General features: G+C 36.1%; 1 protein-coding gene and 2 pseudogenes across 1 annotated transcript; all 3 read left to right on the top strand.

Annotated features, from left to right (window-relative positions):
* The first annotated feature begins 68 nt into the window (after nucleotides 1-68).
* On the top strand, nucleotides 69-4,431 carry LOC120001949 (annotated as a pseudogene).
* LOC120001952 lies at nucleotides 692-2,001 on the top strand (annotated as a pseudogene).
* A 3,087-nt stretch (nucleotides 4,432-7,518) lies between the features above and the next one.
* Nucleotides 7,519-23,879, top strand: LOC120002765 (importin-9). Its single transcript, XM_038851570.1, has 33 exons — nucleotides 7,519-7,862; nucleotides 8,958-9,019; nucleotides 9,479-9,571; nucleotides 10,808-10,979; nucleotides 11,206-11,321; nucleotides 12,050-12,136; nucleotides 12,221-12,337; nucleotides 12,432-12,495; nucleotides 12,609-12,751; nucleotides 13,043-13,090; nucleotides 13,178-13,246; nucleotides 13,362-13,437; nucleotides 15,484-15,614; nucleotides 16,974-17,033; nucleotides 17,155-17,224; nucleotides 17,308-17,372; nucleotides 17,456-17,517; nucleotides 17,595-17,718; nucleotides 17,805-17,862; nucleotides 17,987-18,099; nucleotides 18,944-19,021; nucleotides 19,120-19,182; nucleotides 19,314-19,409; nucleotides 19,498-19,607; nucleotides 20,128-20,317; nucleotides 20,651-20,765; nucleotides 22,032-22,144; nucleotides 22,265-22,342; nucleotides 22,641-22,709; nucleotides 22,786-22,917; nucleotides 22,999-23,052; nucleotides 23,285-23,365; nucleotides 23,498-23,879. The coding sequence occupies exons 1-33, from the start codon at nucleotides 7,730-7,732 to the stop codon at nucleotides 23,546-23,548; spliced, it is 3,093 nt and encodes a 1,030-aa protein (XP_038707498.1). The 5' UTR covers nucleotides 7,519-7,729; the 3' UTR covers nucleotides 23,549-23,879.
* Nucleotides 23,880-24,193: the final 314 nt, after the last annotated feature.

Here is a 24,193-nt window from a genome sequence, read left to right as displayed (position 1 = left end):
TTGTATCACACATTGATTAGGTGCAAGTCATCGTCCATCGAGATCGTTTATACGTAAAATATAATCTCTCCCAACAAAGAATGTCATTTTAAGGATAAAATCGTAAGGGTCTTCAGGCTTAGAGCATATGCGGTGCTCTATTTATAAGCAACTCCGTGAACTATAACAAACTCCCTGAACTATAACAGGGGTGGTGGTAGTAAACTTGTAATGATATAAATGAATAGAACCGATCGTGGGCGGCATTATGAGGGCTAGGAACGAGCCGAACTCTGTTTACACTTTACACCCTAGGTGGTCGAGCACTTTGTGATAATGTGGGAGGTACTGTGGTAGAAGTGATGAATGCGCAGCGCAGCTGCCGTGCTCTGCCCCCTAGACATTGGTAGATGGGTTAGGCCTTGGTCCACTGTGGTAATCTGACCGTTTCTTTTGCTTCTAACCCAAGCAAATGTAGCAATTGAGCACAATCAAAATTTGGTCATTCTTCAAACTTAAGCCATAGTAGCAGAAAGAATGTACGTGACAAGGCCCCTGTCTATGTACAAAAAGCTTCCTGAGGCTCTGTCAGAACCTCCTCCTGAGGGTCCAATTTCTGGTATTCTAGTAATCCTAGATGAAGAAGCTCAGCCTAGCTGGTTTTTTGGATTGTTCAAGAGTGGACGAATCCGATACCTGCCTTTCCCACAAAACAAAAACCTTAAAATCCAATATACTCAAGGCAGTGGAAAGCAACAGCATGTTGATACTACCCGGGTCATCCTAATTCCTGCTCTAAATCAGCCATTATCTTCCAATCGCTACTACGCAATACAACCAAAGGGAAGCCATCAAGGGTATGTATAAACATTAAACTCGCTAATGAGTCCTTTCAGTTTTTGCTCAAGTCAAAATTGTTTGAAATTTTTAACTTTTGGAATCGAATTGGGTTTCAGGGAAGCATTCACAAACTCAAGAGAGGAGGACATGACTACCTGCTGTTTCAGCAAATGTATTCAAGATTTAAAACCACAGCCTTTCGACCATCACAATATGTATCAGCAAGTTGAGATTCGGCTTCGAGACTGGGGTTGTTATACGGCCAAATCTGTAGCTCCCGATGGTTTTCCTCCATTATTCTTGAGGAGAAAGGGTTGGAGAGTGCATTCCTCCACTCCAAAAGACTTCAATTTAGGAGAAGCTAGAGGCCTTGACACCACCCTCCATGCTTGCCTTCCCGATTTCAACAACTTCCCTTTATCAGATAGAAGTTCTCCATCTATAGTTGTGGGGAAGTGGTACTGTCCTTTTATGTTTGTCAAAGAAGGAACACTCAAGGATCAGATTAGCAGATCAAGGTACTATGAGATGACACTTGAACAGAGATGGGAGCAGATTTTCGCTTGCGGAAATAGTCCTAAACAAGGCAATGAAGTGCTTGTTGATGTTTTTGTGCAAAAAGAAGTAGTTGAATTTGGTGGTGGGAGGGAGGCTGTACAAGACGAGCATTGATGGGGTGATGTGGTTCCGCAGCAAGGTAGGGGACGCAAGTGTGGGGTTGAGTATGACAATTGTGGAGAGAATGAAGTGGGAACAAGAGAGATTTGGCTGGGGAAGTGATGGGAATCAAAGCGAAGCGAGTGTGAAGAGAGTTGAGGAGTTCAGAGGGATAGGAGAAAGGACCAAGTTTGGTTGCTATGTGTTGGTGGAGAGGTTTGTGTTGAAGAGAATGGATGGAAGTTTAGTGCTCACCTATGATTTTAATCACACTCACCAAATTACAGCCAAATGGGAATGAAAACTCTCACAAATATAGTTGTCCAAAGGGCATACAATATTGTATGGTGTCATTCCCGATCACCAGAAAAAAGAAGAAGATCAAAGCTCATAGAAGTTTTAATCCTTATATTTATAATTTGTGTTGTTTTCAATCAGTAGTTTCATGTCCTACTACTGGTTAATTGTATAAATGACTCTCTTTTTCACACTTTCCATGATCTTTCTATGCTGATTTTGTCGTATACCTCTTTAAGTCTTCCACTATGCCCATTTAGATTTTCAAGCAACAATCACATCTAGTGGAAATCAAGGCACTTGAATTAATTGACTTCTTTGACCAGCAAACTTATAAAAGACAAAATAGTACATTATTTTTCAAAGTCTTCATACTACTATATAAAGCAAACTATATTAAGTGGCATGGTGAAAGGATCAAAGCTCAAAGAAGAAGACATTTATAAAAGCAAATATGTTAAGAAAACCAATAAATCTACCATAAAATGATTGTGCTTGCATCAAGAGGAGATAATTTGAACCCTTAAAAGTTGCAACTTCAATATTTGCTAGAAAGATATTAAGAAGCTAACTTCGATGCGCTATATGTGTTGCTTGACGTTACACCATGCATACATTACGCAAAAGATTTTAAAGACCAATATAAAAGGGCATGTTTCTATATATGTATCCTTGGTATGCATTATATATCTGATCTAGCTGAAAAAATGAAACAGTCAAGCACAATCATACCAAAATTTCGTCATTCTTCAAACTTGAGCCATAGAAGCAGAAATTGATGCCACAGTTGAAAAAAGGCTAGTTCTGCGAAGTTTCCAGCAACTGTCCGCTTCATTTTTTAAATAATCACAACTGTTTTTAATGCTAATAGACAAACACAAACTAGTCAAGCCCTCTATACCTTATCAACACGAATCCATTTAAACGTAAGTAGGGATAAAAGACAAACTATACGTGTCCAGTTAGACTTGGTCTCGTTTCTTCACATTGTTAATGATAAGATAATCAATTCGAGGCTAGTACTTACAAGGAAACCCATGTCTAGCTTGTCCATGTTGCCAACGCATATCACTGGCTTCGATTATGCAAGTTTGAAAACAGATTAAGATATAAGAGTCTCAAGAAACCAGAAAGCAGCAGATATATTCTGAGAGGAGAAAGAATGTACGTGACAAGGCCTCTGTCTATGTACAAAAGGCTTCCTCATGCTCTGTCAGAAGGTCCTCCTGAGGGTCCAAATTCTGGTATTCTAGTGATCCTAGATGAAGAAGCTCAGCCTACCTGTTGTTTTGGATTGTGCGAGAGCGGACGACTCCGAGACCTGCCTTTCCCTCAAAACAAAAACCTTAAAATCAATTATACCCAAAACAGTGGAGAGCACCAGCACACTCATGTTAACCGTGTTATCTTAATTCCTGCTCTTAATCAACCATTATCATCTAATAGGTACTATGCAATACAACCGAAGGGAAGTCATCAAGGGTATGTATAAAATCAAAATTGTCTGCAACTGATTTCATTTTTTTTTTTGTTCAAGTCTTGAAATTAACTTTGTAATTGAATTGGGTTTCAGGGAAGCATTCACAAACTCAAGAGAGGAGGACATGAGTACCTGCTGTTTCTGCAACTGTATTCGAGATTTAAAACCACAACCTTTCGACCATCACGACATCTATCAGCAAGTTGAGATTCGACGTCGAAACTGGGGGGGTTATACTGCCAAATCTGTAGCTCCCGACGGTTTTCCTCCATTATTCTTGAGGAGAAAAGGTTGGAGACTGCATGCCTCCACTCCACATGACTTCAATTTAGGTGAAGCTAGAGGCCTTGACACAACTCTCCGTGCTCACCTTCCCGATTTCAACAACTTCCCTTTATCACATAAAAGTTCTCCATCTGTAGTTGTGGGGAAGTGGTACTGTCCTTTTATGTTTATCAAAGAAGGAACACTCAAGGATCAGATTAGCAGATCAAGGTACTATGAGATGACACTTGAACAAAGATGGGAGCAGATTTTCGCTTGCAGAAATAGTCCTGAACAGAGGAATAATGTGTTTGTTGATGTAACTGTGCAAAAACAAGTGGTTCAATTTGGTAGTGGGAGGGGAGGCTGTGCAAAACCAGTGCACTGATGGGGTAATGTGGTTCAGCAGCATGGCAGGAGATGCAAGTGTGGGGTTGAGTTTGGCAATTGTGGAGAGAATGAAATGGGAGCAAGAGAGATTTGGTTGGAGCAGTGATGGGAATCAAAGGGAAGTGAGTGTGACGAGAGTTGAGGAGTTCAGAGGGATGGGAGAGTGGACCAAGTTTGGTTGCTATGTGTTGGTGGAGAGGTTTGTGTTGAAGAGAATGGATGGAAGTTTAGTGCTCACCTATGACTTTAAGCATACTCACCTAATTAGACCCAAATGGGAATGAAAACTAGCAATTCTTGCATAATATACAAGTGTAGTTTGTCCTGACATCTCGAAGCACTTGCCTGGTAAAGAGAGAATGAAGAATGTTCACTGTAAATTTTCATGTTAGCCATATTGCCATGCAGAGGGTGTTCTTCCATGTATATATAGGATTACTTGGTGTTTCCTATCATTTGTTACATTACATACTATTGTTCATTGTATAAATTACGTATGTATAATACTTTCCATGATTGTTCCATGTTGATTTTATTTGCTTAACTCATGAAGTCCCTATTACTCATCTTCAAAAGCAAAGTCAAAACAGTTTTATGCTAAGCACAGAAAATTTGTTGCCCATTTAGCCACAATTGTCCATAGTTAGCATAACTTTTACCATTCTTAGCACAGAGTCAATTCAATGCAATGTATCTACCTCCGCTGAAGCATCTAACACATACAGAACAACTTTAAAACACCCATTGCCGTTCAAGAAACTTTCCCTCGGGACCATTATCAGGCGTCAAAAGCAATTCAGGGCAGGCAGCAATTCAATATTCATAATCAAAGCCAAAGTAGAAACAGATTATGTGTCAGGACAAAGAGTACATGAAGGTTCTAAATTGAATGTAAACTAGAAGTACTCCATGCAAAACTACCTAGCAAGGCTGTGATAGAACATAAAGTTTACCGTTCGGTAATAGCACCAACCAAATCTGGTTTCAAGCGGCGATCAACAAACTCCTCGAACTTCTGTACTTTCTCCTGACTGTTGCCCATTTCAACTCTTATCACAATATTGAGAAAATTCTTATTACTCGTTAGATACATCAGCAATGGTGAAATGAGAAGACGCGCATGCACCAGGAGGTATTGTCGACTCATAGAAACAATTGATCGAGCACCTTATGTGCTCCACGACCACAGTCAGTTCAACACATTAGCCTTTACGTAATCACTGATAAACAATTTGTTGCACAATACCCAACTGCGTTACCACAAAATATACAGATTAATTCCGAAATCAATATTAGTTTTAGGTAGGAGCAACTAAAAATTATTGTATGTGTGCAATTGTTTTGAATGCCATCAATTTTCAATGAGCACACCTTGTATTCTTTTACTATTGATATCTTAAATATTGCAATATTTTCGCAAACGGAATTTGATTGCGCGTGTATTACCCTAGATGATTGTTATAACTACGCGGTCTGCGTGGTGGTTTGTGTATTCGACAGCATCCTTAACAAATTCAAACATAATGAATCATAACATATAATTAGATAACGTAATAACGAAAGTAAATGTAATTGAATAACGTAATAACGAAGTCAATGTAATTAGACAATGTAATAACTTAATTTAATATAATTAGATAACATAATACTGTTACGGTTGGTTATAGAAGAAATTATTAGGGATACAAAGAGTTTTCCTTGTGTATTATTACGTAAATCCGATGGTTTACCTACTCACAACTACAAGGATAGTGACTATGGATTCCATTCTTAAATACAAATAAATTGTTATAACTACTTGGCATGGTATGGTTTACATCAAAATTTAATTGAATCATGAAGTGCAATATATAAGAGTTGGAGTAGTACCATATTTGGTACCACTTACGTCCGACTTGATTTTGACCAAGTAAGTTTTTTCTTAACTATATATACCATGCTTTCTTTTTTATACACACAAACTAATGGGTGGGTGGTGTAAAGCAGAGAGAGTATAAATATTCAGGTTCATACTGAAGATGGTATGTGTATATATCCATGTATGTATTTTGAGGGTAATATATATATCCCCAAAAGTTTTGCTGGATGCTGTGTCGTATACAAAGATATGTATTTGATGAGTTTGGCTATATTTGGTAGAAACTTATCTACAATCAAATTGAGTTAGTTTATGATAATGTGAAATAAATTGTCGAGTTTTTGGTGATACATATCGCCGTTGACGCTAATTTAAAAGCTGTGAAAAAAATATTTAAGTTTAATTTAAAATATAAAAAATGAGAACTCTATAATTCATTTTATAATTTTATCATGATATTTTATTTTTTTTTGTAAATTTTTTTTATCTTTATCATAAATATTTTTCACTAACTTAATTTTAAGTTAAAACTTATAAATTAAAATATATTATATATAATTAATATTTAAAATTCTTATAATAAAAGAAGAAAAAAACAGAAAAAAGAAAAGAAAAATATAAAATAAGTTTTAATTTGAAACTTATTTTTATAGAGTTTATACTAACTTATAAGTTAATTTATATGGGTTGTTTAATAGAGCGTCTCTAAACTGTAACGGACACATGATCTTGCATCTTCCTTTATTAATTACTCCAATGCTTAATTGTTGAATATTAATTTGTTTTGCAGAAAAAAACAATCAGACTTACAAGTTACAACAACTCAATGCCACCGCACTGAATCAATTTTTTTATGGATGTTATACTCCTCATCATCATTTGTATCACTGTTTTGCTTGTAGGTTCGATTCTTGCTTATTTCATGCACAAAATGTATGTAAACAGCATCAAAGTAACTCCAGTTCCATGAATAACAGCTTGGGAAATTGAATAAGATTATGTTTTAATGAATTAAAGCAATTATAAATTGAGACAACTCTTGTATGTTGTAGTAAGTGATATATATTGCACATGTTTGCTGGTATTTATATGATAAATTTATTAAATTAGCTTATGCAAAAAAAAGAAAGAAAGAATATATATAGTTCAGAGTGCAAAATAACAATAAAATTTTGTTTTGAAAGGGCATCATGACCCTGAAAAATGAAAACCTTCATTGAAAGGAATCGGGGTAATAGCATTTTTCGTCATTGAAAGTATTTGCCCCACTTCAACTCGGTCATCCATTTTCTAAACGTTTCAACTTGAGTATCACACTGCCCATGTGATGATTTTGAAACAAATGCAAAAATACGATAAGTTGAAACGTTTAGAAAATGAGTGACGGAGGTGGAGTGAGACAAATGATTTAGTGACAAAAAGTGTTACTACCGCGAAAGGAATCACCCATTTACTTTTAGCATAAATAACAGATGTCAAATAAAATATAATTAGTCTTTTATAATTTTCCTGTTCATGCAAACTAATTAAGAATTATAAAGCAGGTATCAATTTCCAGACAATATTGGACGTAATCTAAATTAAGAAAAATATTTTTAATTACAGCTTATCAATATGACTAATTGAATTTAAATCCATTATTACAAATAATTCCTAGTTAGAAATAAAATTCATTATTATCCAACTGGAATCCCTTACCACGTCAGCTATTCAAGGACACCGCCTCAACCTGGTTTTCCTAATTAACTGGTCTGGGGCTCGAGCACAGCTTGGCTGGCTTGTACCTAAACACGGTCCGGTCCCGTCTGATCGAAGTCGTGAAAATATCATTTTTGCCACTCTTCACTGTCTTCGGTTCAGAAACCGCAACCTGGGAAGAGAAACTAGAGTCTCTCTCCAGAGCGGGAAAAGTTAATCTCAATTATTTTTTTAAGATTTAGGGTTTTTTTCTTTTTGCGATTGAGATGGAGACGACGAACGTGGTGGTTGATCAAGATCAGCAATGGCTACTCAATTGCTTGTCTGCTACTCTTGACGCTAACCAAGAAGTGCGCTCCTTCGCCGAAGCATCCCTCCATCAAGCTTCTCTTCAACCAGGTTCCTTACTCAGGCGGACTCTCTCACTTTTCTTCTATTTATTTTCAATTTTTTTGTCACTATTGTTCAGTGTGTTGTTTGTTCAAGAATCTAGGTGTAGAAACTTGTTTTTACGTATTTGTGTTCTGTAATGTTTGTCTGCTTGGTGGTATTTGGGATGGATGTTGATATGCGCAAGTGTTGTTTGGACGGATTTGAGGGATGTATTGAATTTATGGCGAAATAATGTTGGAAAGAGCTTTTACCCAGTAGAATTCTTCGCAAAGTAAAATATAAGTGGGGAATCTTTCAGTTACTGTCGGTGTTAATTGTGTGGATGATTTGGAAGGGAGGAATGACAGGACTATCAATTTTAAGGAGTCTAGTTTGGATGGTTTTGTTGATAGCTGGTTTACTTCCTAATTTCCTATAACCTTTGGTGTAGCTTTCTCTCTAACAATTTTATTTCCGCTCTAAACTTAGCCTCTTTGCAGCTTCTGGTTTGTAACCTTATTTGGTGATGCAGAAAAAAGTCGTTTCTGTTAAAACTTCTAAGAAAAAAAGAGGAAGCAGAAAAATAGTGCCCCCCCCCCCCCCCAAGTTTAGTAGTTGAACTACTATGAAATTTATCTGGTGTTATCTTTCTGAGGCCACCGGAAATCACATTTACAAATCATGCTTGTGCTTGTAGGTTTTTGTTTTAATTTTTCTATAGATAACCATTCAAAAAAGAAGAAGAAAGATTTACCTATAAAATACTCTTCAAGCCAATGCTCTGGTGTGTAGAAAACTCTGTGCTGTCGGTGCTAATTGTTGTGGTTTATATCCTGACATGTTGTTTACTTTCCAGTTTTGACAAGTTAATGCATCTATATTAATTTTTAGACTCTTTTCTGCTTACCATCAACATGGATGCCTTTTTTTTCTATGCCAAATTTTCTGCACGTTAAGCGGGCTATGCATTCATATTACTTATCATGCTCCATATGCTACGCAAAACAAATAATCAAACATAATCGTTTTATTTATTTTATGTTTCTGGCCTTTTCATTTCTTGAAATTGGAATTGTAGTACATAAACCTGAGAGTGCATTATGGTAATTTTCTGTCTTGTAGGTTTTGGTGGGGCACTTTCCAAGGTTGCCGCAAACAGGGAGATTTCACTAGGATTGCGCCAGATATCCTTTGTTCTACTGATATCACTTTGATATTGGTTGCTTATTTTCTATTCAAAAAAAAGACATTGGTTGCTTATTTATTATGATAATATGATTATGTTGTCCTTTTATTTCATTTGAGAGAAAGAATCATGTCCAATTGGTCATTGCAGCTTTCATGACTTGGCATATGTAATGAAATTATAGCTGCCATTCATGATAGGAAGGGAAATTAAGGCACGCGTACTTTTTTAATCATTCTCGTATTTGATTTTATGTGATTTCACTTTAGTATTGAAACAATTGCTGGAGCTGATATGCTTCTTTTTTTTTTTTTTTGATAAATCATGGGGTTATTTTAATAATTTTTTGAGGGAGGGGGAATTGAAACTTGCACCTTGTGCAAGTGATGGTAGCAATATTTGTTAGTGGAAATTGTGAGTGATTTTGTTGGCTTTGTTAAATTTAACATTCTATTACCTAGCTGCTGTCCTTCTAAAGCATTTTATTAAGAAACATTGGCAGGAGGGCAGTGAGTCCTTTGAACATCCACCGGTTTCAAGTGAAGAAAAGGTATGAAATATCGCATTGTGGATTTCAAATCTGTATTACACTCAGCTATTTCCTCAACTTTTTTTCGTACCTTAGCACATTCCCCTGACCGTAAAATTGCTTATCTTGTAGAATGATGAATATGCCATTTTTCTTGCTGCCGGTTTGTCTAATCGCAGCTTTTATTGGATTTAACTTTACTACATGATTACATGATTAAACTACTGACGTGGTTTCATGGATATGCTTTTATCAGTGAAAAACCATCTTTAAGCTTAATGTGCAAACTGCAAAGTCATTCTGGAAGAAGGGATTTTATTGTGATTGCTTTTCTAAATGCTTGTGAGCACGCATTCCCTACTCACGTACTTTATTTTTTACTTCCTCTAGACTAAGATTAGGTCCATGCTATAGGTAATGGTTTGTTTTTGCTTGTTACTGTACAACAGACAATCTCATTTAGTCTAAGTTATATATGTTTCTACATCCAATATGCCAACTAGCACCGTTCAAACGGGTGAAATATCTAGTACATCAATTAGAATGCCAGAGTCTGTACTTTGAATTCTTTGAGTTAAGCATTTATTTGAGAGGAGATGGTTTATTCTCAGATTTATGGTCACTAGATTAAGCGATCACATTTTAGATAAGGAACAAATTTTATTTTCTGTGCGAATCAGACAAATCAGTTATCAGTTATACTTTAATCCATCCAGGATCTATCATTCCGAACAAAGGTTATTTCCTTTTGAAGTTCCTGATAGTAGGCATGTAATATGATGTTCATAGAGAACAATCTATCAATAAGTGTAACCACAGGCACTTTTTGATTAAGTCTATGAATCGAGAGATGTGTGAGTTCTCAATTCTTATGGCAGCTGAGTTGCTGATACTTGGTGTAAGTTGTTTCTTGAAGTTGGTGAATATTGGATTTTTTTCCTAATGGAACTCAATAGTAAACTGGGAAACATTGAAGCAAAGTAAAATAATTACTGAGAAGGCAAATGCTTGTTGAGTTTCTTATTTTATTGCTGCAATATCATTTTAAGTATGTACAAATGTGTTTGTGACTGTTATTAAATTATCAGCAAAGTACATCTGATCATTTGATAGGTATGCTTGTAACCCATCAATTTATGTGGGCTTCATATATAGTGCCATTGTTAAGTGCAGTTTGTATCATTAATAACTGTACGCCTCCCTTCTTAAGGCATTTTGGGAACTTCTCAATTCATTTGGGCTTTTTTGTACTATCAGGCAGTTATACGCAGAATTCTTCTATTATCGTTGGATGACTGTCACAGAAAAATCAGTACAGCAATTAGTATTGCTGTTGCATCCATAGCAGTCTATGAGTGGCGGGAGGAGTGGCCTGATTTGTTGCCTTTTCTATTGAAGTTGATAAATGATCAAACCAACTTAAATGGAGGTATGTTAGTGGTGGTGATATCTCTTCTTGCTTAATGCTTGTACTTTAGTTACATACTAACACTATAAGTGGCCAAATTAGTGCATCAAAATGTGTATGTGGCTGTTACATGTAGTAACACAGTAGGTTTTAGTATTCATTAGGCCCACTTTTTCCATTAGCAGGTTGAGGTGTTAGTGGTTTACGAGTTTTGCTTACTTGAGTTTAAAATTGGATATTGTTGCAGTGCATGGTGCATTAAGGTGCTTGGCTCTTCTCTCTGGGGAGTTGGATGATACAGTGGTGCCAAAACTAGTTCCTGTTTTGTTCCCATGCTTACATAATATCATATCTTCTTCTCAGGTTAGTTTTTAGCTTCATTCTTTAATTTTTTTTTTGTCATTTAAGAAAAAAATTTATAGTTAATGTTATCTTGTGGTTGTGGATATGAACATCTTTATGGGATAATTTTGTATTTCCATTCATTTGTGAATTGTGATCATGTGTCTCTGCGCATCCATATATATTTATGTGCAATATGCTACCTGATATACATCATAAAGCGAGACAACAGAAGCTTTTCAGTAGTAGCTTAGGTTGGAGCTTGTGCACCTATGAACATTATAAGTATACAAACATCATATATGTATATAAAAATATATATATGTGTGTGTGTGTGTGTGTGTGTGTGTGTATATATATATATATATATATATATTTATGTATAGTGACGCCTGCGTAAATCCATTTGTGCATGTGAGTAGTCCATTTGGCCCGGTGGCTAAGGTATCTCATCGCTATCACATAGGTAATGGGTTCAAGTCCTCCCTCCCACAAAGCTTCCCTATAAAAAAATCCATTAGTGTATTTATGCATCTTTTGTTTATTTCTCTATTCCTTTAAAGACCTTGATTCCTTCTTTTAATTACAGTAAATTAGTGAAGTCTTTTCTAGATTTCTGATACTGTCAAATTTTTCCTTTCTACTCGTGTAATGTTCTTCGAGGAATTTCTGTTCATTGCTGGATAAGTTGCGTGCATCCTTCAGCTTATACCTTGATCTTATTTTTATCTGGTACTTCATTTGAGCAGGCTTATGACAAATATTTGCGTGCAAAAGCCCTATCAATAGTTTATTCTTGCATTTCCATGCTTGGAACAATGAGTGGTGTATACAAGGTATCATCTTCTCACTTGTTTTAAATTGTGCATGGCTTTTGTGTGTGATTGATGCATTTCGTTTTCTATGATATTTGTGTTCAGGAAGAAACAATTGCATTGATCACACCAATTATTAAACCATGGATGGACCAGTTTTCTAATGTCCTAATAACTCCAGTGCAACCTGAAGATCCTGATGATTGGACCATGAGGATGGAGGTCTCTTTGATTGAATTTCTCAGAAAACTTCTTTCATCAATTTTATTTTTCTTATTCATGAAGTAAAGTAAATTTTGTCTCCCCATAACATCAGGTTTTAAAGTGCTTAAATCAGACTGTTCAAAATTTCCCTTCTGTTGCTGAAACCGAGGTTATGGGTAAGTAGGTCTGTCAATATGTCATCGTGTGGATTACATTTGACTCTCAACCTTCTGTTTTCTGTGTATTAATTCTCCGTCATTTGTCCCTTCAAAACCCAATTCATTTGCAGTTATTGTGGGACCATTGTGGCAAACGTTTGTGTCATCTCTAGGAGTTTATGTCCGATCATCAATTGAAGGTACTGAGGATTCATATGGGGGTACATATGATTCAGATGGTGCAGAGATAAGCCTTGATGCCTTTGTGATACAGGTAATATTCTCAGTGGCACTTAGATCACATTTTATTTCTTCTTAGGAAAAGACATTACCAAAATCATTATGAATTATATACGCAGAGATCAAGCTTTAAAAATTTTGTCAGATGAGTGACTTTCAAATTTCAAAGACTCATTCTCTTGAATTTGCATTTCTACTGTAATCTAACATCACATCTGTATTTATCAAGTTCTAGTATTGCTGTGATTTTAACCAATGCAATCATATCAATTCAGTTTTGGCTTTTAGTTAACTGGTTCTTACAATAAAAGATTTGGACATGCAGTTGTTTGAGTTTCTGTTGACTGTTCTGGGTACTCCAAAGCTAATCAAGGTGTGTTTTGAATCTTTTAAATCTATTTCTTTTCCTCTTAGCTTTCTGTGTGGAAAATAGATTTTTAATGAAATCTTATCGCTGTAGATTATTGGGAATAGTTTTAAGGAGTTGGTGTACTACACTATAGCCTTTATGCAAGTGACAGAACAACAGGTAATTTCATATCTTGTCTTACAAACTGGTTGTCTGATGGTAGATCGGTATCCCCTTCACTTCCATCATAATCATTTTATCAATGTTCTTAGCAATTCATAGTTGATTGCTGTAGGTCCATACTTGGTCAATGGATGCCAATCAGTTTGTTGCTGATGAGGATGATGTAACATATAGCTGTCGTGTTTCTGGTAAGCAGATTGAATCAACTCACTTTTAAATTAATCTGAAATTAGATTTTGGATAAGTAGTTACTTTTGCCATTTAGCTGGTCATTTTGGAAATGGATGAATGGTGAACAGGGAGTTTCTTTTGCAGCTGTTAAGATATATGAGTTATCACTATTAATGTTTCTAAAACTATTATGAACTGTTATGCATGGTTAAATTAATAAACAAGCTAGTCAGCAGATACATGCAGGCAACCATGTGATGGATTTTAGTTGTCAGATTGTAGGAAGACCATGAGGAGGTTTTTCTACTAGGTAATGTTGTAGAAAAGAGTAATTCTTACGTTGTCCTGGGAATTCATCTTGAAGGTAGTATTTGGACAATGGATTTTGTATGATTAATGGGAAGCAGAAAGCACAGGAAACTTCTTGGCAATTTTTAAACCGAAGTGTCTTAAAAAACCTAATAACTGAGAAGCTTGAACTGGAATCTCATCTTTTGTAAAGCACCCTTGAGCATTTGGTGAGTGGGGGATTTGAATCCTGCGCCTTCGGCATGAATGGTGAGGTCCCTACCACTCAATTCAGTGGATAGTCCTGATGTTCCTTGATCTTCTTATAAGAATCATTTTAACCTATGCCTACAACATTCCTAATGATACATATACTATCATATTTCCTTGTTACAAGACAACTCCAACTCCAGGTCCATGATTTGAGGTTGAATAGTTAGCACTCTATACTCTACTCTCATTTTTTTATTTTGAAACTCTTCCTGCATGGTCTGCGAAAAATGACGGCATCAGAGGGATATCAGTGTGAGTTCCTTTGGAAAAAAAGTTTGAGATCCTGTGATTGGATATGAAGATAATTATTAGCCTCCACTACCACTAGTAATTGTATGAGTCAATTTCACATATATTTAGCCTAGGTTTTTGTTGCAGCCTTCTACGCTCCATGTCAGCTGTACTGATGTGTGTTGGGCCATGGGTAGGATTAGGTTCCCCTTCCCCACTTATGCATAAAAAGTTTCACTTATCTTTCTATTCTCCCAAATCAAATGTGCAACTTTGGTGCAGCTAGTGGAATTACGAGCTGAAGAATCTCATCCATCAGAATCTCATAGGGATGAATATTTGTTTAATTAAAAATTTGACAATTGTTAAATCATTGAACTATAATCATTAATCACTGTTGTCTTGTTTACAAGGCAATTTTATTATATTACAGAATTAATTTTTTCATACAAAGTAGCATGGCAGTCTGGATGGCAGCTTGGAAAACCTCAAGCTTGGTTTTTCTGTTATCCTTTCCTGCAGTCCAAATTTCACCATCATAATGACTTGTGCAAATATCTGTGACGTTTATATATATATATATATATAAGTGCATATTGTAGCATCTTTGCATAAAGGCACCAGTTCCTTTTGATTCAATAGCAAGAAAGGAACCTATTTTAAAAGTTTTTAATGAACTCTAAGCCAAACAGTCTGTTTATACAGATTTCTGTAAATAAAAAATAAAAACTATCATAATTAAGATATGACAGAAACATCACTCTGCCTGTTGGATGCCCTTCATCTCAAAATCCGAATGATATCCATTACTTAAAGCAGCTCGTTGGGGTATTCATCGAAAAGAGGTAATTGCTTCGAATTTGAGCAATTGAGCTATCTGGAAAGAATATTTTGTTTCGTCATTCGAATTTTAAGTGTACTTTAATTAAATTTCTGTATGCTTTCTAAATTCTAAATTCTAAATTCTAAATTCATTGGCATCACCAAAAGATTTATACTTGTTTAAAGATGATAAACATTTGGAATCATTTGGATACTATTAGAAGCAAAATGATCTGAATTTTTCTTGTAATTCTTTTGTGTATTTATGCTATAAGTATCAATGCTTGCGTTAGAGAATTGTGCTAGAGTTTAAAATAACATATAACCATAAGATTTTATTACTTCATAGACAAAAATTGTGGAGTTACTAATTGAAAATTTCATTTCTTTGTTTCTGGCTGAATGAGCTTTAATAATAGTTTTTTGTTTGTTAAAATTGCTTCTGGCAGGTGCGCTTTTGCTAGAGGAGGTTGTGAGTTCTTCTGGTCATGAAGGAGTCATCGCTATTGTGGATGCTGCAAGAGAACGATTTGTTGAGTCTCAACAACAGAAAACTGCCGGTTCTACTGTTTGGTGGAGAGTAAGTGAACTTTATTTCTGCTCTTATTATTCGTTGAAGGTTTCATGTAGTACAAGGGAGTGGTGGGAACTCTCAATGAGTTTCTCAAAGCTTTTATCTGTATTATGAATCTTTCCTGGGAGATACCTGTGGAAATAATATTGGGTCTTTAGTTGTTTGTGCGTGCTGCAGTTTAGTTCTCATCAAATGCTTTTTTTTTTTATCCATCATAAATGCCCTAATTGTCTGTACTCAATAATCAAAGAATTACTGCTCTTGTTATATAACCTTTGATGAGATTCATTGGTATAGAATTCTGATCGTCTCCTATTCTGACCCTTTTACTCAGAAGATAAATATGTTGTCGAATCTATCCTCCATGAATACCCAGGCAGCTTATAATCATTAATGTAGTAGAAGTATTGTCACCAGAAATAGGAAAATATGGAAGAGAGCGAGTTAAGTTGAAGAAGACATGAGACTAATAGCCTCTAGGGCTGAGTCACTTCTTCATTTCTAGACTATCAAGTTTTTGCTCTCTAGGATCTGTGACAACTTTCTAGACACTAGCCTGGTGGGTACTTCATTTTTTTTTTCCCTTTTACCAGGCTTTGTAATTCTTATTTTATCTTTCTCCTTTGGGTTTCACCTCCTTAGTGGCCCTGAATACAAATTCTTTTGCATTCAAAAAAAAAAAAAAAAAGACTATTTAAACTAGCAACATAGTAGCTTTCTATTCTCAAACATTAAGATGTCACATGACCTCTTTAATAACTGTTAATCAAAGACTAAAACAAAGAAAGAAAAATAAAAAGAAAATATTAAAAGTAAGGTAACGGTAAACAACACCCATGCACAAGGCTCCTTCAGTGGGTGGGGTCGGGGGCAGGCAAGATAACATGTCGTCATGTCGAGAGATTATAATGATGTTGGACTATGGTGATGTGAGCAAATATGTTCCTGCCTTAATCTCCCCGACATCGAAAAGGACTAGGCTCAGATAAAAAGTTGACCTTTTTGGTATGTCTATGTCATTAGATGATTTGCCTCTCCTTGAGTTCGCTTCGGACATTATGACACATTATAGCATCTTGTTACTTCATTGGTAATTGTTGAATTTACTCTGAGACTATAGTCACTCCCCATCAAATTCATCATTTGAGTATAAGTCTGAAATGATGATGATGAACACTCTCGATATAGTGATTAGAACTTAAAGTCTGTATACTAATATTCTCATTTCTAATATAATTTGTGAAATCTCCACATCCATGACAAGAGTGTTTAGCATCAGTTATTTATCGATAATGCTTTGATTATGATTATATGAGACTTCGTTTATCATAACTCAACCTCAACAATGTATGATAAAATTGGCAGATGAGGGAGGCTACTTTGTTCGCTTTGGCTTCTGTGTCGGACCAGTTGCTTGAAGCAGAGGTTTTGTGCTGTTATCGTTAACTATCTTTTTGTTGGTTACTCGTGCTGGCCACTCTTTTCTTTGTTTACCTTTTTGAGATTTTTTATTGAGATTCGGCACCTTATCCTTTTGTCATAATAGGCTTCAGGTCAGACCAGAATTAACTTGGAAAAACTCATAGCACAAATGATTATAGAAGACATTGATACAGGTACTTTTCCACTTCCTTTTGGTGATACTGCTGGCGCATTCTTAAAAACAGTAACTGTTATGATTTTGTTCTTTGTTGTGCAGGGATGCAAGAATATTCCTTACTTTATGCTCGCATTTTCACAACTGTTGCTAAGTTCTCTGCTGTGGTAATTACTGCACTAGTGTCATATTTTCTTCGAGGTCATTTCATTTCTGAGAATTTTCTTATTGAACATGAAATAATCCACAGATCGGTGATCGAGTCATTGAGCACTTCCTCCATGTTGGTATCAAGGCAATTGGCATGGATGTGTAAGCGTCTTATTCGTTTGATTTATGTGCATGTCTTATAGGAGTGGCTTAAGTCTTATTGTTGGGTTTCTTAATAGGCTCCCGGCAGTAAAAGTAGGGGCTTGCAGGGCGCTTTCCCAGCTTCTACCTGAGGCAAAAAAATATAATATTCAGCCTGAATTGATGGGTTTATTTTCATCACTTATAGATCTCCTTCATCAGGTAATGGTGGCAAACATGTTCTTTATACTTTACTTCTGATGACTGGAAGTTATATGGACTGATTGATATTGGATTCTACTGCGTAGGCATCTGATGAAACGTTGCAGTTGGTACTTGAAACACTGCAAGCAGCAATTAAGGGAGGTGAGTATATTACTTCTCTTCAAGTGTGAGTAATTTAAGTAATTTGTGCAAGCTCGTGGTCTGTACTTGTAAAATGTAATTATTTATGGCTACTCATCTCCATGGTCTTTGTTGTCTACAGTAGATTTTGGAGCATCAGCTATGATAGAACCTATTATCTCCTCTGTAATTCTTCAAGTGTGGGCATCGCATGTTTCTGATCCTTTTATCAGTATTGATGCAATCGAGGTTCTCGAGGTAATGACTTCTAAGTATTGTTTATTGGTTATGCATGCTGAACTAGCTTCTTAACATATTGTTTACTCATCCAAGGCATTATGTATGAGTTATCCAAGCTTACGATTAAGTGATATGTGTGTTTATGTATCATCTGATATGGCTTTAATTGCTTTCGAGTACCCAATAGCTTGTTCCCTGGAGTTGATCTTTATTTTTATTGAATGCCATTGATTATAATTAAGACTCAGAAGCAAATGTGTACCGAGTGTGTGTGTATATAATAATGCGTATATGTTTCCATAGACGGGCTAAGATCATTTTTTCACGTAATTCATTGTAACTTGGATGTGATTTAGTATGTCATATGATCAGATCTGTGATCAACATAATTTTTCAAGGTGTGAGGCTTAAGTGTGTTTGTGATAGGTTTAATTAATGATTATGACAAAATAAAAAAGAATTTGTGGGAGGAATTTGAACTCCAATTTTATGTTTTTTTTTGTATCGTAATAATGTGTATACAGGCGAACATGTGACCCAATGGTAGAGTTGCAGGGGTGCAACCTAGATGTCACAAGTTCAATTCCTGGAAACAGCCTCTCCGTATATTATGTAGGGGTAAGGTTTGCGTACATCCTGCTTGTCCCCGACCCGCCTATTGTTGGAGCCTTGTGCAAGTGAGGAGTTTACTTTTTTTTTTTTAATTTTAATTATGTGTATGCAATATTTGTGCTTACAAGTGTTTAGTCGGCCTTTTCTTCTGACTGCATTTGAAAGTTTATTAATAATGTGAGTATTAACGTTCTATTCTCCATGTTTATTGATGCCATTTGACTTATGCTTTTCTTTTATATTTTGCCAGGCACTTAGAAATACTCCTGGTTGTATCCAGCCATTAATTTCTCGAACATTACCATTTGTTGGACCAATCTTGAACAAAGTATGGCTTTAGATATATTTTAAGAAAGTGCTTTTCAGCTGTATGAAAGTGGTTTAACGATTATGTTTCTGATGCTTCTTGATGGTGATTATCATCAGCCATATCAACAGCCTGATGGATTGGTAGCGGGGTCGTTGGATCTCGTGACAATGCTATTGAAGGCAAGCTATACTTTTCAAGAACTTGTCACAATTTTATCTCACCTGTGATTTTCATTCCAACCTTTAACATCATCATTGTATGTGATACATGGGTTGCTATTTGCTAACACAATTTATGATATCTCTTACAGAATGCTCCAAGTGATATTGTAAAAGCAGTGTATGATGTTTGTTTTGATGCTATTATCCGGATAGTCCTTCAAAGTGACGATCATAGTGAAATGCAGGTTTTGTTTAGATTCATATTCCCTTGTTTTTATTTTTTTAGTTGCATATATATAAAAGTGACTCATGTGTTGTGACAACATTGACCAGAACGCAACAGAATGTTTGGCTGCTATTGTGTCTGGAGGAAGGCAAGAGTTACTTGCTTGGGGAGCTGATTCTGGATTTACTATGAGAAGTTTGCTTGATGCAGCTTCGAGGTTGGTTCATTATTCATGCTGTCTCTCAAATGAGACTATGAAACTTTGATTTTCAAATTGTACAGTGTATTCATTAACTTAACTGACATCAACTATTGTAATGATCGGCTCTACTCACATCCCGTCATTGTGGTTTCTTATTTAGTAAGCAAATGTTGTGTATGCTTGTCATTCGGCTCATTCGCATCAATGACGACTTATCCAACAAGCAAACGAAATTTCGTCGGGATCATTCTTGTGTTTCTCGATTGTCCTTTCCTAATTTAAAGTGCAATCTTAGACAATCTCTGTTTCATAGGATGGTTTCTAGCGCTATTGGGCTATTGTTGATGTAAATTTGGCAGGATCAAGCGACTCATTGTTTTGTTGACAGCTTATAATATCTTATTCTACAATGGAGATTCTTTTGTGGGTCGCGGCACTGATGTGAATTTTTTTCTAATATACATCACCACAACCAGCTGTGCTAATCGTTATGACCTTTAGTTTCTGGGTTCTAAATTCAGTGATCTTATTGCAGGCTTCTTGACCCTGATCTGGATAGCTCTGGATCTCTTTTTGTTGGGAGTTACATTTTGCAACTTATTTTGCATCTGCCATCACAGATGGGGCAGCATATACGAGATCTTGCTGCTGCTCTTATTAGACGTATGCAGTCTGCTCAAATTGCTGGGCTGAGGAGCTCATTGCTACTTATTTTTGCTAGACTGGTATTACTCTTGCTTGTCAACTATTATCGACAAACTTTTATTGCATGGTATGTTTGTTGGATCAACATTCCACGAGGATGCCTCAACTTCGAGGATGCTTTTTGGCTGCATCTAACTTACTAATACATGTAAAATATCTTTTTTAAAATGAAACTCGTTTTGAAATAGATGACGTTTTTTAATAGACTACCTGTGTAATTGAGAATCTTATCATTTTCGTGCACCTGCCAGTTGCTTGTCCATTTGCTTGGTTTGTTGCACTTTTACTTTTTCCTTATTTATCACATTTTTTACAAATTTTGTCCGGAATTCTCTCCATTATTGGAAATGCAGGTCCATATGAGCATCCCTAATGTTGAGCAGTTTGTTGACCTGCTGATTAGTATCCCAGCTGAAGGCCATGCAAATTCTTTTGTTTTTGTAATGTCAGAATGGACTAAGCAACAAGGTAAATATTTTTCATGCATAGGCTTATTTTATTGGCAAACAATTGGCTCAGTGTTTAAGTTGGAGAGGTGCAAACTTGGAGGTCATAGGTTCAAATCCAGAAACAACCTTTCCGCATATTATGCTGGCGGAAGGTTGCTACATCTTGCTCGTCCTCGACCCTGCTCACTACGGGAGTCTTGTGCCCGGGAATTGTTTACCTTTAGGCTTTAGGCTTATTTTGAGTTGACAGTATGGTTGGCCTTAATTGTGTATATCTTCATCTGAAAACCCTGTGGAGCTTAGTATATTTTCCTTGGATGGTGTTCGGTTTTGTTCCTCCTATATAAACTGTTTTGCAACCGTCAATGGCCTTTGTCTGATCGCATTGAATTCTTTGCGATACAGCTATAAAACGGTGTTGTTTTGTGTGGATGGTGTTCTTGTGGTGCTCAATGTCATCTGTATTACCAATCCAATTTCAGTTGCATCAATTCTCTATAATGCTAACAACATTTGATCATGGTTGTTAGGCCTAATAATAGGCAAGTCTCTTGGTATTTGCATTTGTAAGTCCCATTTTCTACATTATAGCCTTACAAGTTGCTTGTTACGGGCAGTTCCATTGAGCATTTTCATGGTACATGGACAAAACATATTATATAGTACTCTGTTCAATGTTACTATGCTATGATTTGAAGAAGAGGTAAATATGTGAGGTGAAAATTAATATGTGTACCTTATCGGGTTCAATTGGTGATTGTTGGATGGATTAGCAATCACTGTAATGGCTTAAGTAAAGGAATCTGAATTTACGGAAAATATAAAACAAAGGGAAGCTGAGGCATATTTTAAAGGATAATTGGCATTTTTCACTCTGAATGCCTTTTGTTGACTGTCCTAGGACTTGTATGGACTTTCTTTCTCATGTATGGACTATATAAAGGCATTGACCAGTGACCACAACTATAAATTAGTGTCTATGCTTGCATGAGTGCTTGCTCATGCCCATGAGATGTTCTTTGTGCATAATTAGGCCGTAAATTTTAATGGTTCTGGTTGCCGTCTTTGGGCTTGTTTGTCATGTAGCTGTATTTACACATGCTTGAGCTCATGTGAGCATTATGTTGGTATGAACTTAGGGTATTTATGTGTTCTTATTCATTGACAGTAGTAATAAATTTGTAAAAAATATTGTTGGCACGTTACTTTTGGGGGTTTATTCACTGAAATTGTCATGCTATGTAATTAAATTGATAATTTTCCACCACACTATGATTGAGTGCAGGTGAAATTCAGGGAGCTTATCAAATTAAGGTCACAACTAGTGCTTTGGCCTTATTGCTGTCCAGTAGGCATGCAGAATTGGGAAAAATAAGTGTACACGGGCAGCTGATTAAGGTTTCCTAGCAACCTTACTTCTACAATTTCTTTTTCTATTGCTTTGATGGATTGATTTTTCTAGGACTTACTTTTTCCCCTCCTCTCTTCCCTCCACCTGTCTGACAAAAAAATGTGTAGTCTGCTGCAGGGATAACCACTCGCTCAAAAGCAAAATTAGCCCCAGATCAGTGGACTTTGGTGCCGCTTCCTGTAAAGGTACTTGATAGTTGTCAACATTAGATTTTGTATGAACAATATTGTGAGCATGAGATATATCCCATTGAATCAACTAATGAGCTAAGAAACTGACAAACGTGCTATGTTTCCCAGCTTGATAATTTTTCACGACGTATGTGCTAGCTGTTAACTGTAGCTAGTGCTTTGTTGCAACTATTATATCTTGCGAGAATCTGTGCTGTCATGCCCCTTAATATTCATTTCGGCATATATATTATCCAGATTTCATGGACTGACAAATTACAAATAACTTATAAGTTTCTGCCTGGGGCTGCAGATATTCTCTTTGCTGGCAGATGCTTTGATTGAAATCCAAGAACAAGTTGGGGTTGGTGCTGATGATGTGGTAATCCTTGTTGGTTTTTGACTGCCTTTTATTTTAAGCCTCTGGACTTCAATCTTTGAACAAAATTTTACCACAGGATAGTGACTGGGAAGAAGTTCAAGAAGGGGATGTGGATTCAGATAATGATTTGATGTATTCAGCCAATGGTGTGTCATTTGGCAAATCCTCATATGACCATCTTGAAGCAATGGCAAAGGCATTTAATGAGGTTTGGCTTATACAAACTAGAATTTCCTTCTTTCATCTTTTACACTCAGTTCTTTCGCTATCTTGAATTCCGATGACTCAGGAGGATGGTGATGACGATGATGACACATTCACTGCTACTGATTCACTAAATGAGGTGGTCATCTTTATCTGAAATTTTTTTACTGTCTTGACATGTTTAATCATAACAGGCTAACATAAGAAACAACCTCTCCACATATTATGCGTGGAGTAAGGTCTTTGTACATCTTGCATGTCCCCAACCCCGTCCCAATCCACTGTGGGAGCCTTGTGCACGGATGTTATTTACTTTTTTTTAAAAAATAGCTAATCATTATATGCGTCCTTGATTTCAATGAGCGTGGCAGATTAATTTGGGAAATTATCTCACGGAGTTCTTTGTGAAATTCTCATCTAGTGACAGACAACTGTTTGATCATCTTTGTCAGGTCTATTTCTGATCTCAGCCCAACATTTGAAAACTATCATCTAAGAAAATCTCATTTTAATTCTAACATACTTTAGGCTTATGCAAATGTGACTTACAACGCAAGCATTTTCCCCCCCCCTTAAAATTGCAGTCTCTGACGGAGGCTCAACAGAATGCTTTAAGAAAATCACTAAGTTGCTGAGGTCTTGATTTTGTATATGAAGTCTGAACTGCCGAGTTCTATGTGATCAATCAAAGAGGGAATTCCAATTTCTTAGCCAATGCCCGAGTTGTAATCTGTGTTCCTATTTTTTCTTCGCATCCAAAAATATGTTTTCTATTGTTGGTATATGTAGAAAGATCATCCTTTGTACATAAACTAAGTTGTTTTATTCTTTTGTATTCCTTTCGGTTGTCTTTTGCCCTTTTTTCTGGTTGGGGCATTGTGTCTGGAAAATGTTTGGTTAGTGCATACTGCATAGTGAATTATGTAATTTTGAGCCTTGTTTTTTCTTTCTTCTTCTTCTAGGTCATTTTCTTCTTGTTATTTTCTTCGTCTATGTTTAAACTACATTGATACAAATGCGTAAATGCCTGATTGGTTTATGTATATTATGTTGAGTTGGTTCAGCATCTCGGTGCCGGAAACATGGCAGAAGAGTTAATTGATTATAGTCTACTTTGTAAGGGCAGGATGAAAGGATTTTACTTAGTATAATCACTTTTTTAGTCATGGTAGAAAGGAAAAAAGAGAGGTTATTTTGTCAGAAAGGATGAGGTAGACAAGTTTTTAGACAATTTGTGACACACCACTCAATAGAAATACTTCCAAGAACATGGTTGTTAA

This window comes from Tripterygium wilfordii, chromosome 7 (genome assembly GCF_013401445.1).
Source record: "Tripterygium wilfordii isolate XIE 37 chromosome 7, ASM1340144v1, whole genome shotgun sequence".
NCBI classification, from domain to species: domain Eukaryota; kingdom Viridiplantae; phylum Streptophyta; class Magnoliopsida; order Celastrales; family Celastraceae; genus Tripterygium; species Tripterygium wilfordii.
The sequence above is the reverse complement of the archived record's forward strand: the minus strand, read 5'-3'. Positions and strand labels throughout refer to the sequence as shown.

Excerpts from the sequence above, each read along its gene's own strand:
- LOC120002765 (XM_038851570.1), top strand. The coding sequence starts at position 7,730 with ATGGAGACGACGAACGTGGTGGTTGATCAAGATCAGCAATGGCTACTC. Across the intron at positions 13,091-13,177 it reads GTACTCCAAAGCTAATCAAG|ATTATTGGGAATAGTTTTAA; the intron begins GTGTGTTTTGAA and ends TTATCGCTGTAG. Across the intron at positions 17,373-17,455 it reads TTGCTAAGTTCTCTGCTGTG|ATCGGTGATCGAGTCATTGA; the intron begins GTAATTACTGCA and ends AATAATCCACAG.